The 17,601-nt window shown below is 59.7% G+C and overlaps 2 protein-coding genes across 4 annotated transcripts; one reads left to right on the top strand and one right to left on the bottom strand.

Moving 5' to 3' along the window:
* The first annotated feature begins 13 nt into the window (after window positions 1-13).
* Window positions 14-4,743, top strand: PDYN (prodynorphin). Of its 2 annotated transcripts, none has more exons than XM_064391257.1 (3): window positions 14-383; window positions 3,221-3,368; window positions 3,618-4,743. In XM_064391257.1, the coding sequence occupies exons 2-3, from the start codon at window positions 3,240-3,242 to the stop codon at window positions 4,161-4,163; spliced, it is 675 nt and encodes a 224-aa protein (XP_064247327.1). In that variant the 5' UTR covers window positions 14-383; window positions 3,221-3,239; the 3' UTR covers window positions 4,164-4,743. The 2 variants fall into 2 exon arrangements, with proteins under 2 accessions (XP_064247327.1, XP_064247325.1); XM_064391255.1 differs by having other exon boundaries at window positions 37-383; window positions 3,597-4,743.
* A 1,209-nt stretch (window positions 4,744-5,952) lies between these two features.
* On the bottom strand, window positions 5,953-16,958 carry LOC135281901 (tyrosine-protein phosphatase non-receptor type substrate 1-like). Of its 2 annotated transcripts, none has more exons than XM_064391226.1 (8): window positions 16,522-16,958; window positions 9,932-10,291; window positions 9,459-9,770; window positions 8,998-9,345; window positions 8,642-8,740; window positions 8,205-8,226; window positions 7,769-7,808; window positions 5,953-7,120 (listed from the first exon to the last, which is right to left on the bottom strand). In XM_064391226.1, exons 1-8 carry the CDS (start codon window positions 16,592-16,594, stop codon window positions 6,854-6,856), a joined length of 1,521 nt encoding a protein of 506 aa, XP_064247296.1. In that variant the 5' UTR covers window positions 16,595-16,958; the 3' UTR covers window positions 5,953-6,853. The 2 variants fall into 2 exon arrangements, with proteins under 2 accessions (XP_064247296.1, XP_064247294.1); XM_064391224.1 differs by having other exon boundaries at window positions 8,205-8,229; window positions 16,522-16,957.
* Window positions 16,959-17,601: the final 643 nt, after the last annotated feature.

Below are 17,601 nucleotides of genomic sequence, written 5' to 3'. Positions count from 1 at the left end.
GCCGCAGCGGTGGGATGTGCACCCCGATCCCCGGGGCGGCCGGGGGCTGCGGGGAGGCCTCGGCGGTGCGGGCGAGCCTGCTCGGGAGGTGGCGGGGATGCTGCGGGGCTGATTATTCACAGCTTCCCTCGCCCCGATTGGCTCTGCCGCCGCGCACAGCCGGGCCCCGCCGCAGGAGGAGACTCCGTGGCCATAAAAGCGGGGTGAGAGGCAGCCGGCGGCGAGTCCGGTGGACAGCCCGGGCAGCACCGTGGGGCCACCTGCCAGTGTGGCCTTGCCACCGATGACTGGCGCAGCCTGACGCCCGTGGAGGGACGCCCATCAGCCACGACCCGTCCTGACTTGGCGAGGCGGGTGCTCGGCGGGACGGGGAGCAGCGGCAGGTAGGGCTGCCGGGGTTGTCATCCCCCTTCCATCGCGTGGGCACAGTCAGGGAATCGCTCTTGCTCCCCAAAAAGCAACAGTTTAAGAACACCCCCTGAGCAGCACTGCTGAGAGCGGCTTGTGGTTGGACTTGTCTTATTCTGGGGAGCTTCCACATGGCTGCAGGTCCCTCTTGTCCTCTGAAACCTCCCTTGAGTGGTGTCAGAGCCCATGAGCAGCTGTCCAGAGCTCTGCTGGGGCTCATTTCCATGCTGATGCTGTGCCTGCCATCCTGGCAGCAGAATCACCCAGGGCTTGGAGGGCAAAGGGAGTGGGCAGAGAGGATGGGAGGTTCTCTCTCCCTCTTCTTGGCTCAAGCAGCAGTGTGGCTGCAGTGCTTGAGTGATTCTATTCCAAAAGTTTCCAGCTTTTTTGAGAAGCCTTGTCCTGATGGTGTTTCCAGGAAATTTTGGGAGGTGAGGAAAGGAGATGTTGGAAGGTTGATTGTACTTCTCCACCAGAACTATGTACAGGATCAAAACCTGTGGAGTTGGACCTGTGTGGGAGGAGGGATCTGCTCAGTCTGGGAGAGCTGTTCACATCCTTCAATAGGTATAATCACAGGTTAGTCAGGATGGGGTCAGTCTCTGCTGTCCAGCACACACAGTCCTGATTCCTTATCTCTCCCTGGGTCACCAGGTCTGTAATTGGCCCCTGAGGTGCATGGATGCAGCTTGGGGGTTTTCCAAAGCAAAGCCTGGTATTTGAAGACTCAAGTGGGAATGGGACAGGGGAGGAAGGGACACTGGCAGGCACCTGGCACAGTCAGAATGTGCTGAGATGGCCACAGAGGCTGGGACTCAATGCTGGCATTGCCAGACCCTGCCACAATCCTTCCAAAGTGTTCCTGCAGGAGGGATGGCTCCGGAGCCTTGGGCTCCTCCAGGTAAAACAGGATTGAGCTCAAACTCTGCTATTTTTTTTTTTCCTCTCTTTGTGTTTTCGCTTTTTCCTCCACGCTGCTTCTTTCCTCTTTTGTCCAAAGCCCTTTGTTTTCTTCCCCTTTTCCTGCTCCCGCTTTGCCAGTCCTCCTTATCCCAGCTTCAGGAGCAGGCTGCCACTGCTGGGACATTTGTGGCACCACCTGAACATGGTACATTTGCAGTGGGGTGTCCCAGGGTGTCCTCGGCCACGCCGTGCTCAGAGAACTGCAGCTCCCCTGAGTGCCGTGAAATCCTCAGCTGGCAGTAGGGTGGCAGGGATGGGACACACCGTGTCTGGAATGCCAGAAGTCTGAACTGTGCAGCGTCAGACAAAGCAGCAGCTGTTCCCAGCATGGGAACGTTCCCGGTGCCGTCCCTGCGCGCTGCTCTGGCGGCACCCACGGGGAAACCGGCATTGGAGGAGCACGGGAGGGAAAACGGGTGGGGAAAGGGAGGGAAAGGTGCCCGGTGGGGCTCCTGTGGAGCAGTTATCAGCTCTTTTTGGGAGCTTCATTCCCCCTAGTGCTGCAGCTGGCACCTACCTGTGCGGCTGGCATGTCCTTGCTCCTCGGCGCGGTTCTGGTGGCCCCGACGCAGTAAGGGACTGTCCCCTGTCCCAGTGGTGAGGGCTGGCTGAGGTCCCACCGTGCCCCTGCCATCCTGGGCAGCTGCCATCCTGTTCCCTTCCACGCTGCCAGGGCACTGGGAGGATTCACAGAGCTGGTGGCTGTGCAGCCAAGGAATGCAGACAGCTCGACACACGATGGTGCAGATAATTCAAATTAAATTTTAATCCAGCATGAATTAATACTGTGGCATTAACAATTCTTCATCAGTACCAATTACAGTACATTAGCTGCTACTGCTGGAGAGCACAATAGTCTCTAATATGCGTCATTAATGTGTAACAGATCCCTCTGGGTCATGCCTTACCCACCTTAGATAAAAGCAGCAATGGAGGCAGGCAGGGGTTTGCAGCCAGTGCACCCCTTTGGGGCTGGCTCTTACTCCAGGGCTATCGTGGTCCCCATGGCACGGTGATCCTGTGGCACTGCAGCTGGGGTTGGCAGTGGCCCCTCCAGCCTCACCCAGGGTCAGGTTTAGCACTGCCACCTGCAGAGCCCCTCTCCCAGCTGAGCACAGTGTCCTCGTCCACCCGCAGAGGCCAGAGGCTCCATCACGGCTCTCAAACGTCTGGAGGATGGTGATGGTGGTCTGCAGGTAGGCTTGAACCCAGAGTCCTCCTTTTTCCCCTTCTGATGCACCAGCCCAGCAGACTTGGTGAGTGGGAGAGAGGGGAGATGAGGCTGCTCTGGTGTGGGGTACAGCAGCCTGGGGTGAGTCCACACTGGGCCATGGCACCACCCCATCCACTTGCCACTCCAGCTCCACTTGCTGTGGTTCTTTTCCCCAAGGCCAAGGGGAAGAGCTGGTGATTCATCTGCCTGCACCATGCAGACGTGGCAATCACAGAGAAACCCAGTGCTGGGGAAAAAAGGGACTTTCTAATGGTATAGTAAGAGATGGAGAGCATAGATGTGGTGGGACTGAGACGAGATGAGATGAGATATGAGATGCAATAGTGGTCCTGCCCACAGTGACTTGGTGGCCACCAGGGACTGGCTGTGGCTCTGGGCGTGTGCCAAGGACCAGGCTGCAGCCAGGGTAAGGGGTGTCTTGTGGTGTCCTTGCTGGGAGCAGCATCCAGAGGTGAGTTATGTGGGAATGGGCACAGGCACAGGTCCCTGTGTATGATCCCAGGAGCAGCTCACACACGGAGGTGGTAGGTACCCAATGCCTGTGGAGTGGTGATGGACCCTCCCAGAGCTGGCACAGGGATGGTGACAGGCTCTGTGCTGTCTTCCCCTCTCCAGGCAGCGTCTGCAGGGCGAGATGGCACGGGGGGCACTGGCACTGGCACTCTGCCTGTCCCTGTCTGCGGTGGCATCTGCCGACTGTGTCACGCAGTGCTCCCTCTGCGCAGCCCAGGCCCGCGGTGCCGAGAGCGGCGTCCAGCCCCTGGTGAGTGCTGGCCCCACACGGACGTGAGCCAGGGAGCCACAGCAGTGGCGTGTCACGGGGGCAGGGTGGCAGAGCCGGGTGGCACCTGCTGTGATGGGGTTGTGCACACTTCGGCTTCTCAGCGAGCTGAGCAGCACGGCGGGCACGGAGCCCCGGGCTTGGGGCGGGGGGGAGGAAGGCAGGGGCTCACCCCGAGCACCGGGGGCCACGGCGGCCGCTGTCTTACAGATGTGCCTGTGGGAATGCCAGGGCTCCTTGTCGCCCGGCCCCGAGTGGGAGATGTGCAGGAAGGCGCTGGCGCTGCTGGCCCCGCTGGTGGCCCTGGCCGAGGGGACAGACCCGTCGCCACAGGAGGCGGAGGAGGATGAGGCGCAGCCGGAGCAGGCTCTGGGCCCCGCAGAGCTGCCGCCGGCGCCGGCCAAGCGCTACGGCGGCTTCATGAAGATGATGTCCAAGGCGAGGCTGCTGTCCCTGCTCCGCGAGAACGCCCACGGCAAGGGCGGCCTCAGCAAGAAGTCCGGGGCCTTCAGCCGCAAGGCGGGCGAGCGAGCGGCCCCCGAGGACTACCCGGGGCCGGCAGCGGACGGGGACGAAGAGCCCACGGGGGCCGGGGCCGAGGCGCCGGGGCCGGCGCAGCTGCACAAGCGCTACGGGGGCTTCCTGCGCCGCATCCGGCCCAAGCTCAAGTGGGACAATCAGAAGCGCTACGGGCCCTTCCTGCGGCGGCAGTTCAAGGTGACCGCCCGCTCGGACGAGGATCCCAGCGCCTACTCAGGGGAGGTGTCAGACCTATAGAGCCAGGCGTGCCACGGCAGCGCCGCGGTCCCCACGCTGCCACCCCCAGTGTGCCGTCGCCCCCCAGCCCTGTCCCCTGCCCAGCCCGGTGTGGCTGCTGCCACCCTTGCCTCGTTCCCTCAGGGCACCATGTGTTCCATCCCGTTGTCCCTCTCTGGTCCACCTGCCCATCCTGTGCGCGGAGGGACAGTGCCGCTCCTCCGGCTGTGGCCGTGGCCCAGCCCAGGGTTCCCGGGGTGCGTTGCTGGGGTCACAGATCCTCCATCCTCCCGTGGCTGCCGGAGCACTGCAGGGTCGGTCTGGAAACCACAGGGCAGGGGGCTCCGAGCACTGGGGAGGATGAGCCAGGGCAGGATCGGGGAGGTGTCTGGTGGAGCCACAGCACCATCACCAGGTGCTCAAGCAGTGCTGAGCTCAGCCCCCATTCCCCTCCCCAGCCTCTCACAGTGTCCCACCAACCCCAGCACGCACCTGGTGCCCCTGGGCTCCCCCCTCCAAGAGTGACTCTAGAGGCAGGGTCAGCCCCATGCCCCAACACCCAACTCCCCCCCGCAGTCAATAAAAGGCAGATGCCAACGAAGCTGAAGCCATGCTGGGTGCTGAGCGTGCTCTGCAGGGCAGAGCAAACACCCCAGACTGGGGTGCCCAAATGGGCCAGGGGCGCTGGCTGTGAGAGCTGCAGGCAGCACATGACGGTACCCTTCCTGTGCCATGGGTGCCAAAAGGAATGTGGCACCCCACGCACCCCTGGGGCCATATCCTGAGGGTGACAGGGCCACCTCAGCTGAGCCAGTGCAGGGCAGGCATGCTCAGCCTGCTGCAGGGCTGTGAAGGGTGCTGGCAAGGTACCTCCTGCAGCAGCAGGCAGGGGAAACTCCTTTGGGAACCACAGCTGCTGCCCCAGCTGGGAAAGGGCAGTTGTGCTGAGAGCAGGGCACACTGTCCCTCTTCTCCTCATATGTGACCCCTCCAGCAGCAGCTCGGTGCTGAGGAAGCCCAGCCTGGGCAGCAACTTCCCTTTTGAGTGTCAGTGTAGTCCCACAGGGCAGTTCCTGACTCTGGTGAGACACAGTTCATGCCCCAGACACAGCCCAGGCAGCAGCTCCAGGCTGGGAAAGGGGGGGAGGTGATTGCAGAGCACTGGAACACTCAGCTCACTCACAGCACGGGCTGAAGCCAGCACCCAGCCTGCCTGCACACCAGTGTGGGCACCCCAGCTCCAGCTCAGCTCCCTGCACCTAAAGATGCAGCAGGCCAGCCCCTGCACTGCTCCCCTCCCTCACGGGGCCCAGGGAACCAGCACCCCAGCCCTCATCCCAGCCTTGACCTCCTGCCTTCCTCTTCCCTCCCTCCAGCACACACGGCAGGGCTGTGAGGGATGAGCCCTCCTCTCCTCCCTGCAGGACACACAGACCCCCAACCCCACCCTGCAGCCCCAAGGTGACCCCCCTGAGCACAGGGACACGCCGGTGTGCGGGAGCAGCACAGGACTTTTCACTTTTATTATAAAAATATCTTGCAAGCAAAAAGAAAAAAAAAAACAACAAAAAAAAAAAAGTCTGTACAAGCAGTCACATGGCTCCCAAAGCACCCCCAAGGACCCCAGGTGTCCCCAAGCCCCCTGCACTTCCACTGCTGCAGGAGCCAACAGAGGGTGAGACTCCACAAGGAGGCCCAGGTAGGGGGCACATGGAAGACATCTGTCCCCATGGGTGGGCTGGGGGGAGCCTGCCTGGCCCCCAAGACAGAGCTGGGGTGGGGGGAGCATAGAAGTCTCTTATAAACTCTGTAGGGTTCAGGGGATTCTTTACTGAGGCCTCGGTCTTAATTTTGCACATCTTATTCTAGTGTTAAGTACACAGCAGTACACCCACGTACAACACAAAACATTGGGGGTTTCAGCTCTAAAAATTAACAGTTACATGTCAAACAGTCAAAACATGTTACACGGTACCTGCGGGGAGCTCCCGGGGGGAGCCAGGCTGGGGGGGCCCTCGCACGCTTTGTACAAGCCTGGGGCAGCGCTGGTGGGTCCCAGTGCAGGGCAAGGCTGTGCACAGGAAGGTGATGATGATGATGAGGAGGATGCTCGGTGCTGGGGAGCCAGACCTGGAGCTCCCCTGGACGGCAGGGCCTCGGCTCAGTGGCCTTCCAGCCCCTTGGCCTGTGGCGAGACAGAGGTCCCGCAGAAGGGACACTTGGGAAGAGAGGCGGACACTTCGGTCCTTCCTTTAAAGCCAGAGTTTGGTGTCCAGGCGTGGTGGCAGAGCCCCAGAAGGCAGTGTGGGGGCCCTGCTGGTCCTGGGGAGCCTGTGGGCCAGGCAGTGGCGTCCCCATGAGAGCTGGTGTGGAGGCACTGTACCTGTCCCCTCAGCCCAGCTGGAGCTTCCCAAGGAGCTGCTGCTCCGCTGGCTCAATCTGCTTGCGGGCAAACCCGGCACACTGAGGCTGAGCAACCCTTGATGGGGGTCCTGAAGGGATGGAGCTGGAGGCCCCAGGACCAAACTGCCCCCAAAAATCATGTCTCTCTGGATGGGAGAAGACCCCCACAAGTACTGCGGGCTCTATTTCCATCCTAAAACACAGGTACCGCAGCGCATCGTCACATCGCTCCCGGTGCTTCCAAGAGAACAGTCTCAGGGAGGAGCAGAGCTGCTCCCAGCACGACAGGGGCTCCCAGCAGCCGCTGCTCACTTCCTGGTGATCTGGACGCTGGCATACTCGGAGCCAGCCTCCTCGGGGCGCGGGGCCGGCCGCTTGGGCGCCTTGCTGAGGTGCACCATGTCCAGGTCGGCGTAGGTGAGGTTGTCGTCGCCGTTGGGCGCCTGGTTGGGCGCCTGGTTGGTCTGGATGCAGGCGTACTCCGACTGCTGGCTCATCTCCACCATCCGCCGGATGCTCTTCCTCTCCTTGTCGAAGTTCAGGTCCGCGTAGGTCAGGTTGTTTGGGTCGGATTCCTGCGTGAGGCACCAAGAGTTCCTCCTCTGGGGAGATGCCCCTGTACCCACAGCCCTGTTCTGGAGTCAATCCCACTGCAGCTCAGCCTGGGGCACCTCGACCTTGCTAGTATGGGGGAACAATGCCAGCAGCACCACCCTGAAGCCATGCTCTACCCCATGCTATAGCTTCACTTTGTGAGCCACCCTGTCACCCTGCTCTGGCTTCAAAACCACTGCCACAATTCCAGAGCTGCCACTGAAGCCACTCCATCCCAGCAGGGCCAGACTGCCCAGTGATGCCCACGCGGGAGCTGGCAGAGCCTGGGTGGGATGGACAGATTGCTGCTGATCACGACTTCGCTCGTAGCTGCGTCACCGAATGCAAAATAACTCCACAAATAGCCTGGCTGGCTATCGCACAGCTGGTTCTCCAGGCAGCACCAACCCAGACTTTGCTGGGAGGAGAAGGAGAAGAAGGAGGAGGAGGAGGGAGGGTGAAGGCAGAAAAGCTTCTGGGAAGTGGCTATCCTCTTCCTGGAGCAGCCTTCTCTTCCCCCTCCAGCCACAGAGTGGAGACACTGAGATGTTTCACTGGAGAACCACCACCCTCCACTCCATCTCCAGTGCCTCCCAGCCCTTTCCCTCCCCAGTCCCAGGATAACCCACCTGGGTCGTGGCCTCGCTGCTCTTCTCTGGCTCATGTAACCTGGAAGGAGGGACAAAACCAGTCAGATGGATGGAGGGTCCTGTTGCCCTTTCCCTGGTGATGGAGCAGCTGGGGAAGTCAGCTGCAAGCCAAGGTCCTTGCAGCTGTACCCAGCAAGACCTGAGCAGGCCACCAGGTCCTGAGCATTGGCTTGTGCTGGTCCAGCTGCCTCTCTGCTGGCCAGAGCCCAGCTCCCACCAGCCTGCTCAGCCCCACCACAAGCAAAAAATCCCCAGAACGCCAGCTGGGGAGATGGGCAGAGATGTGCTCCTGCCTTCCCGTTCACAAGTTTTGGGGATACAGCTCTGTCCCAGTCCTGAGGGACTCTGTGGACTGGAAATGTCCAGTTCAGAGTTCCTACAGGTTACCCAGTGACTAGAAGAGATCTGCACTCACCTGGCAGATGGCGAGTTTTTACCTGCTGAAAGAGAAGGAAAAAATTAGGAAAAAAATTAGGGAAAAAATAACTCAGGAAATAAGATTAATGCCCCATTTCCCTGGGCACACAGAACACATGCAGAGACTGCTTCAAGGACAAGGACACATCTTTTCCCAGAGGCAAGTGCCTGCAATTCCCTGGAGTTTCAATCAATTTCATTCAGGACTGCTCCTGGGGGAGCACAGGAGGTGCAGAGCAGGGTTTAGACCAGCCAGAGCTTTCCCTGCAGCCTGCAAACAACATGGGCAGCTCTATCCATCACCCCACTGGGCAGGACCTGCAGCTGCACTGCCAGGAGTTATTGTCCAATGGGACAATGTGAAACCCATGGGGAAAGAGAGGAAAAATGGGGTTGGGAGCAGCTGCCTCCCTGCTGCACACTTGGCTCCCTTACCCTTGATCTGCTTGGTCCGGATCAGGTACAGAATCGCAGCCACCAGCAGGGCCAGCACGGTGCAGACAACACCCACCACGATGTAGATGAGCATATTTTCTGAAACACCAATGAAAAGGTCACCATGGCCAAGAACGTGGTACCTCCCAGTCCCTGCAGCCTCACAACAAGGATTGGCCAGTGATGCATGAAGCACCAAGGAGGACAGCTCGGTGCCTGCCACCATCACATCCCCCAGCCCCCTGATGTGGAGATTTGGTGCTTCAACCAGATTTTAATTGGGCTCTGAGCTTCCTCTGGGGGTGACAGCACACAGCCACCCTGGCAAGCACCCCATCCCAGCAGCTCTGACGCACCCTTATACATCTGGAACCCATCGATCAATCCCCCTGGGGCCGGGTTGGAGATCCACAGGGAGGCTGAGTAGTTGGCAGGGGCCTGGCCGTCGTGCACCACCGTGCAGGTGATCGTGGAGCCGTTTCTCTCCTCCGTCGCTTGCACCTCCACCTGGCTTCTCAGCTCAAACAAGCCCTGGGGCAGCTTCCGTGTCCGGGAGACGTTCTGCACCTTTATCTCAATCCCATTCTCCAGCCAGGAAACAGACAGGTTAGCTGGGTAAAACTCCTTCACGAGGCAGGTGAAGGTCACGGTCTTGTTCAGCTCAGCGGGGCTCGGCTCGGCGCGCACTTCGACGCTGGGGGGAACTGGGAAGAGAGGCAGAGCCTGGTGTCTGCTGCCCACAGGGCGCCCTGTCCTCCTCCCAGGGAGCCCAGCCCCACAGCAGCAGGACACCCCAGCGCGAGTCCCCAGCCCTCACCTCGCAGGACTCTGCTGAGCTGGTAGCTGCCTCGCAGTGGGCCCGGCAGCGTGGAGTGCTGCACCTCACAGATGAGCTCAGAGAGGGCATCCTCCTTCTGCAGGGTCACCATCGCTGTGCTGGACATGTTGTAGGTTTTCCTCCTCCATTCGGTGACCTGGGGTGACTGAACCGCCATGGGGTTCTTGTTCTTGAACCATTTCACCCCAATCTCTTCAGGAAAGAACCCTCCGCTCGTGCAGGTGAAAGGCACCGACTGCCCCGGCCTCGCTCTCTGCTCAGGCCCAGACACCAGCGGGGGGCTGGGTTTGGCTGTGGGGAGAAGCACGGGGCCATCAGACCAGCCCTGGGCCTGGGGATGGTCCATGGGATCCTCCCCTGGAGCAGCCCTGAGCCCCTTCCCCATCCCTGCTCTCCCTGAGCAGAGCCCGCTGGCTGGTTCCCATCAGGAGCTGCTCCAGAGCCCCACTCACCTTGCACAGACACCTCGGTGCCATTGCCATGCCGAAACACCTCATCATCACCAGAGTCCCCCTTGACAAACTTCACACAGTAGTAGGTGCCCATGTCCTCAGGCTGAACGTTCCTGATGTGGATGGTGAAGTCTGTGTCAGACCCATCCACTGCTCTCGTCACACGGAACAAGGGATCCTTGTCATTCTGGTCATAGACAGTCTTGTTCCCTTGTCCCCAGCCCTTCAGCCACTTCACAGGGCCTGGTCCAGCAATTGGAGACGTGGTGCAGTTCAGGGTGAGCGTCTCCCCCGCTGCCACCGTCACCTTGGCCTGGGGCTGCTGCAGAGTGAAGCCCTGATCCGCCTGGGCATCCACACCTAAAGAAAAAAGAGACCAAGCCTTGCCTGGCACCACACATCCAGACTCCTGACAGTTCTCCCAGCCCTGGGACAGGCTGAGCACCCCAGGTGAGGGGCTGTGGCCACGGGCACACTGCTCTGCCTGCAAGGCTCAACAGCAGAGCTGGACGAAGCTTTGCTTGGTGACTGTGCTGTGCTCTGTACAGATGGAGCACATCCCAGCTGCCCATGCCTCCAGCACGCTGGGCTGCCTCCCACAGCCACCTCGCTTTGTCAGCCAGGAGAAAGAAGCACATAAAGTGAGGTGCTCCAAAGAGCCAGCTCCCATCACCAATGTGACACTGTATTTTCTGTCCTGAATCTGTTTCATTTCTGCATGGAATCCCAGCCCTGGTGATCCCAGCAGAGCACAGCCAATCCCCCACCACTGCCAGCCAAGCAGGCACTGCTCCTGCTCAGCAGCAAGCACAGGGAGACATCGCCTTTGGAGCATCTCCATACCACTGGTCCCTAATCCAGTCACCTGTGCCACACCTCGCTGCACAGACAGACAGTGACATCCCAGATAACCCTCACTACACACCCATGGGTTACCCAGGGGTTAATTTTGTCAGTGCTTTTTATGCAAATATAGTTATTGCAACCAAACTCACAAAATATTTCAATCCTGGTCAGTGCTTAAAGGAACATTTTTTTAAGCCACATGGGGAAAGAAGTGGGGGACCCGCTTAGATCCACCTGCTGGTAACAGGCGGCTGTGGCACCCAGAACCAGTGTCCTGGTCACACAGAGATCTTTGTGTCTGAGCAGATAATACTGAGCAGCACGGGGAGCACATGGACCAGCACCCCACATCCCCCACAGCAGAATCATGGAATCACAGAATCTTTTAGGCTGGAAAAGCCCTAGGATTGCTGAGTCCAGCCATTAAGCCAGCACTGCCAGGCCCCTGACCAAACCACGACCCCAAGTGCCACATCCACACATCTTTTAAATCCCTCCAGGGATGGTGACCCCACCACTGCCCTGGACAGCTCTCTTACCCTTTCAGTGAAGAACTTTTCCCAAATATCCAACCTAAGCCTAAACCTCCCCTGTACAACTTGAAGTCTCCTGTCCTGTTGCTTGTCATTTGGGAGAGGAGAATGACCTCCACCTGGCTACAGCCTCCTTTCAGGGAAATCCAGGACAGCAACTCGTGCCAAGGCTTCCCTTGGGACACAGCAGGATAATCTCTGGCTGGACGCTCCCAGGAGGACCTGCTGCAGGACAAGCTGCTCTGACCCCTCTGGCCACAGCTGGCTGTCACAGAGACCAGAGCTGATTTTTGGCAGCTGTTAATCTCTCCTGACTCACAGTGGTATGTGCTGTACCCACAGATGTTCTCACTGTTCCACTGTCTGTGGAATTACTCAATCTCTATGGCCAGAATTACCAGGAGCACTTTCTCCAGACTGCCCCAGTTAAAGGCTTTTTGCCCAGGGCATCAGTCCACAGCATCCTCAGCCAAAACCTTCAGGCCTTGGCGTTTCCCTTTGAAGCCACGTCAGGGTTAACGCGGCAGCAGCATTCAACATCAGAACAAGTTTTTCCCACAAACAAGCACAGAGGGACAGAGCTGGTTTGTGTCACGTCCAGATGAGTCATTCCCTCTGAGCCTTGGTCCTGCACCTGAGCAGTGGTGCCCTGGGCACCTGCAAGGCAACCCCGTGCTTCTCAGGTGACACCCAAATTGTGGGGAGCAGCCCTGGGGCACAGGCCTCGTGCACTCCGTGTGCTGAACGCAGCACTGACACAGGGCAAGCACCACTAGATCTGCTTCTGTGGCATCTCCTGAACTTCTCCATCTCCTGCTGCCCAGAGACCTTTTGCAAGAAGTGATTGAGAAACACGCAGAGGAAGTTCACAAGCACAGAGGCATCATCTCATCATCTCTCGCCAACCCACTGCACGTGGATGTGAGACAGGCAGGGACCAGACTGGCACCCCCAGCCAGCAACCACACAGACCCCCAGCCCTTCCATGTACCCAGGGGGCCACAACACCAACTACTGGCTCCACCAAACTGGGCAGACAAAGCTCACTATCGGGCAGCACTCAGCACAGCCAGGGACACGTCCCATGTGTGGCCACGGGAGCAGGAAGCCAGGGCCACCCCCACCACACACTCTGTGCCCTATGATGAGCAAGTTACTCACTGCTCCCCTCTGCAAAAGCAACTTCTGTGGAGTGGTTACCCCCATGAGGGTCCCCTGCACTGGGTAGAACTGCCTGCACCGCCCCACACAGCCCAACCTGAGCGAGCCCAGCACCTCCTCCTCATCCTCCCTCTCTCCATCTGCCCATCTCCCCATGAGGCACGTGGTGTGCAGAGGGAGAGAAGTGCCTGCTTTGGGGCCCCAGAGCTGACCCCAACACCAAAGAGTGTCAGGGTGGGCACTGTTCAACCCCAAAGTTCATTTCTTGGTTGCAGTGAAGCATCCACAGAAGCACTGGGAGCTGAGCGTGGCTGGGTGCCCTGCCTGTGGCGGGCTGCCATGCCTGGTGTGCAGCAAGGGCTCCCCACTACCTTGGCACAAGGGTCCTGCCTTGCTGGAACCGCAGGGATTTATCTCTGCAAGCAGCAGGGATGTCTCCCAGGGTCCAGATTTGCAGCTGAAAGTGGATGGTGTGTATGCATTCCACAGCTCACATTCCCTCCTCACCGGGGCAGCAGCGTGCCTGCCTCCCCTGCCCAGGGATTAGCAGGCACAGAGCATGCTGTCTTCCAGGGATAGGATGCAAGGTGCTTTCCTGCTTTCCTGACCGTACTGCTCCCAGAGGATCGAGGGGAAAAAGGGTTTCACGCTGCCGGCAGCGCCGCCTGCCCAGAGGCTTCACTGCTCCTGACACCGTGAGGCTCCAGGCAGCCCCTCGGATAGGACTGAAATGGGGCTTTGGGGTATTTTTCCACGTGTTCTGCTCTGTTACCTCAGAGACCCCCACCCAGCTCTGCTCAGATCACCCTGTTCAGGGATTTCTGATCTCTGACACACAAGCTCCAGCCACCATCTACCAGAGGAACACCCCAACAAGGACCAGCTCGTCCCTCCTGGCTCAGAAAAGGGACTCCCAGCCAGACCCGGCTTCTCCACTTCCTGCTGCATCCATCACCCCACACCAGGACCAACCTGACCCCTTCCTGCTCAGAGTGACCCCAATCCCCTGCAGCAGCTCAGAGCAATGCCCCCACCCCTCCACCCCAAACGGGAAAACACAAAGGGGAAGTTGGCAGAAAACCCCAGAATACACTAGTCAGAAAATGCAAAGTTTCCACCAAAGCTTCTTTCCTCTTTCTCCCTGAACACAGCTTCTCCTCACACGCAGCTCATGCCTCTCCTTCCCCTTTTGAGGTGCTCACCCAGTGGGAGTGAAAGCCAGGCAAGCTCCCTCCCAGCAGCTCACGATGTGCTCGAGCACCAGGAGTGGGATGTTGGGAGGCTGCAGGCCACAAAAACATGGGACACCACAATTTCTCACTGTTTCCCTGCTTCTCCCCTGCTGCCTGATGACACTTTTTTCCTTAGACTTGGATTTCAATCCACCAGGAACTGGAACATGATCCTCTTGCCCCCAAGATCATGGGGAATTTAGGTGCTCTGACCCTGTAATCTGTTCTAGCCTACACTCCAGAATTAGCCAAGGGTTTTAGAGCCCTGAAAAGCATCACCTGACAGTTCCCACGTAGGTGGGAGCACCCTTGCAGTGCAGACCCAGAGCACTTCCAGCCCAGAGCAGAGGCAGGAGCACGATCTAGCAGAGCCTGCCTCCTTCCCGTTATTCAGTTTAATTTGGGAGCAAAATAATCCCAGCTCTTGCTGCACTGCAAGTTTTCCACGTCGGTGACACATTTTTTTCTATATTCCACCTTTTGAAGTATTTGATATTGAACAGATTGCAAGAGGCTGGGGTTTAATTCAGGAGAGGCTGCTTGGATGCTTCCTGGTAAAAATAGATTTTTTTCCTCTGAAGGAGCTGGGTGAGGAGCTCCGGGATGGCTGCGTGCTCCAGAAACGACGTGCAGCTGGTCACCGGCATCCGAAGCCCCACAGCCACTCACTGAAGGAGCAGGCCAATGGGCAAGGGAACCCCAAAATAATCCTGCTGGAATTTCACCTGCAGCAGGGCTGCTAGGGGCGGAAACTAACAGGTGCTGCCTATAAAAGGCCTGGAATCTGCTGCTCAGGGAAGGCAAGGAGAGCCCTGGGGATAGCGGCTGAGCCCTGAGCAGACCCCAGGGCGCTCGGGGAGGGTTGCACTGAAGGCTGTGTTTCACATCCGTGACATCAGAGGAAGCCTCAGCTCACACGCAGCCACCATTTCCAAGCTCCCCTCCTCCAGCATCAGCAGAAATTCATCCCAAGAGCCAGAGCCCCAGCAGGAAACTGAATTCCCCTTTGGAAGAGGCTCTGTGAAGCACAGCTGAAGCCCTCTGTGGAGACAGGCCGGCGTGGAAGGGCTCTGCAGGGCACAGTTTCTCAATGGGGTTTTGCTGTTTAGCTTCCCACATCTCGCTGCCTTTGCCCCACAGGAAGGTCTCCTCCAGGACCTTTCCTTTCCCCCTTCACTTCTGCAGAAGCTGTCAGAACAGCCGGCAGTGGGAGCCTGGGCCAACTCTGCTGGAGTTCAGCTTAGTTTGAGCCACGGCCCAGGAGGGATTCGCCATATGGAAAAAAAAGACGTGCACGTTTGCACCTAAAATCAGGGATGCAAACCACTTCAAAACCCCAGGGTGGTTTTTTTCCCATGGCAGGCTCAAAGAAATGGGGTTCTTACTCCAAGACCACATTTAATTAAGTTCAGGAGGTTTGCTGGAGCTATTCTTTCACGCAGGAAATCGCAGTGGCTCACTGGGAAGCCGCGCTCACCGCCAAAGCCTTCTTGGCTCTCAGCAGCCGGAGTTTTCAGTTTGGGGCCAGCACTTCTCAGTTGTGATCAGGCGACTCAAAGCAAGGAGCGTTGTGCTGAAAGCATTTGCTTTCTACCCAAGTTTGCATCCAACTCTTTGCCCAAGCAAAGCTTTGATGGCAACTATTTCAATGGGCTTGGGAGAATATGGGTTTCCCCCGCGGAACCTGGGCTGGGCTGTTTGTAGTGGGATCTGGCTGGAAGGGATTGGAATTGAGCAAAAAGCTCAGCAGCGAGATGCTCCTGAAGATGCATCGTTCTTGCTGCAGGTTTGCCTCAAAAACCCCGTCCCTCCCTTGGCAGGGAGAGCGATTCCTTCGAAACCACCCAAAACGAAACACCCTAAAAAAGAAACATCCTTGAAAGCAGCAGTCACCACAGGGCTTCGTTCCTGGTGGGATGAGAGACTTCCCGCTGCCGGCAAGGGAAACAGCCAAGAGTGGCACAATTTGACTGGTCCTTTGCTGTGTCCCCCAGCTTTTATAAAGGGCTGGTGGAGCCGTGAGCCCGTGGGAGGTCTGGGGCACCCTGAGCCTGAGGCGACACAGGACTACACAACACAGAGTGCCCAGAGGTGTTGCAATTCCACCGCTCCAGTGCCCAACGGTTGAGTAGAGAGAGAGCCCACAGTGGGGCAAAGCAGGAGGGCAGCAAGAAAAACAAGTTCTTGGCAGAGAAGACAGGCAGCCCTCACCAAAGCCTCCCCATGCCTCCTCCGCTGCCACCTCCAAGTGGGAATTCGGGCTGCCGGCTGAGTTTTGCCTCACCCATAGCTGGCAGGGGGTGCTCGCAAATGGGTGGGAACAGCATGCCTCTTCATGCCCCCGCCGAATTCCCTGCCTCGCTGGGAAAGGGCACGTCTGCCTGCCTGCAAGTTCGGTTCGGGAAGAACGGCCGGGCAAGGGCCCCGCGGGAGCCCCTCGGCCACCGCCGCTCTCTAGGTCACCGCAGCAAAGGTCAAAGCAACCGTGCGCGGAGAGGCGGCGTCATGTCGGTACCGGAGGGGTGCGGGAGCGGGGAGAGGATCGGGGAAAACGGGAACAGGGCAGGGAGACGAGGGGGGGACAGGGCAGGGGAGAGGAGCAGGGCGGGAAAAGGGGCGAAACAGGGCAGAGCAGGGAGAGGAGCTGTGTGAGAGGGAAAGGTGGAAAACAGGACAGGGTGGAAAAAAGGGGGAAAACAGAGCAAGAGGAGAGGAGCAGCGTGAGAAAGGGGAGGGCAGAGCAGGGCAGCAGGGTGGGAGGGAAAGGGGGAATAGGGCAAGGAAAGGAGCAGGAAAGCAGACAGAAGCCGTGGCTTACCGGGCAGGGCGAGCAGCAGCAGGCACGGCAATGCCCAGGCGGTGCGGCCGGGATCCCGGGGATGCGGCTCCATCGGTGCGGGGAGCGGAGCCCGCGGCTTCACAGCGCGGCCCCGAGCCCGGCTCGGCGGCTGCGTTTGATAAATAAGACAAATTAAAAAAAAAAAAAAAAAAAAAAAAAAAAAGGCAGCAAGAAGCGCAGAACTGCAGCTGGCGAAGGAAATCGCTGGTCTCAGCCCCAAAATGAGGAAGGAGGCCGGGCTCCCCCCTTTCTCCCCCCGCGGCGGGCGGGCAGCGCACACGCACGCACCGACACGGACCCGCGGCCCCGCCGCCGCCCGTGGGCACCGGAGCGGGCTCGGGGCCGCTGTCGGGGCCGCGGCGGGGCCCCGGGCGGGCGCGTGCCCCGGTGCCGCGCGGAGCCGCCTCCCCCCCGCCGCCGCGCCGCCTCCGTTGCCGTGGTACCGGGGAGGGACGGAGCCGGCCCCGGCTTCCAGACCCCCTCCGGCTCCCAGCAGCCCCGGTTCAGCGCCGCTCCCCCCCGTTAGCGGGGGCGAAGCCAGCCCCGCCCGCCCCGGGGCAGAGTCCGCCGGTCAGCCCGGTGTGCGGCTGCCTTAAGGTGGGCTGGGAGGGGACCCCCGGGAGCGCCGCCAGGAGCCCCGCCGTGCCCGGTCCGTGTCGGCCGGGGCAGAGGGAGGCGGCTCCATGGCCCAGGGATGGCGGCTGGGGGTCCCCTCGCTCGCCGCGGCTGCCGGTGCAGGCAGCGCTTCGGCACAACACACAGCCCTGCGTGCCCGAGCTGGGATTGGGGTGCGGGGGGTCCAGCCTTCGGGGTCCCGAACACCCGGCACCAGCCGGGGCTGAGCCAGGACAGCCCGGGGCACAGGCACACACAGCACACGGCTTTGGGGTCCCAAGTGCCCTCCCCAGGGACCACGCAGCTGTGAAGCCGCGGCAGAGGCACGGGTGGTGTTCTGCCGGTGCCACAGGGACAGGTCAGCTTGGCACACGGGGCTCAGGGCCGGGAGGGGACACTGGTGCAGCACAGCCGGGCACAGGGTGGATGGGGAGGGAGAGGAAA

This window comes from Passer domesticus, chromosome 16 (genome assembly GCF_036417665.1).
Source record: "Passer domesticus isolate bPasDom1 chromosome 16, bPasDom1.hap1, whole genome shotgun sequence".
Classification (NCBI taxonomy): domain Eukaryota; kingdom Metazoa; phylum Chordata; class Aves; order Passeriformes; family Passeridae; genus Passer; species Passer domesticus.
The sequence above is the reverse complement of the archived record's forward strand: the minus strand, read 5'-3'. Positions and strand labels throughout refer to the sequence as shown.

Bases quoted from the DNA above. Each gene is read 5' to 3' on its own strand.
- PDYN (XM_064391255.1), top strand. From the start codon at position 3,240: ATGGCACGGGGGGCACTGGCACTGGCACTCTGCCTGTCCCTGTCTGCG. The intron at 3,369-3,596 runs GTGAGTGCTGGC...GCTGTCTTACAG, and splicing joins AGAGCGGCGTCCAGCCCCTG to ATGTGCCTGTGGGAATGCCA.
- LOC135281901 (XM_064391224.1), bottom strand. From the start codon at position 16,594: ATGGAGCCGCATCCCCGGGATCCCGGCCGCACCGCCTGGGCATTGCCG. The intron at 8,741-8,997 runs GTGCGTCAGAGC...TTGGTGTTTCAG, and splicing joins TGGGTTCCAGATGTATAAGG to AAAATATGCTCATCTACATC. The intron at 8,230-8,641 runs GTAAGGGAGCCA...CTTCTCTTTCAG, and splicing joins CCGGACCAAGCAGATCAAGG to CAGGTAAAAACTCGCCATCT.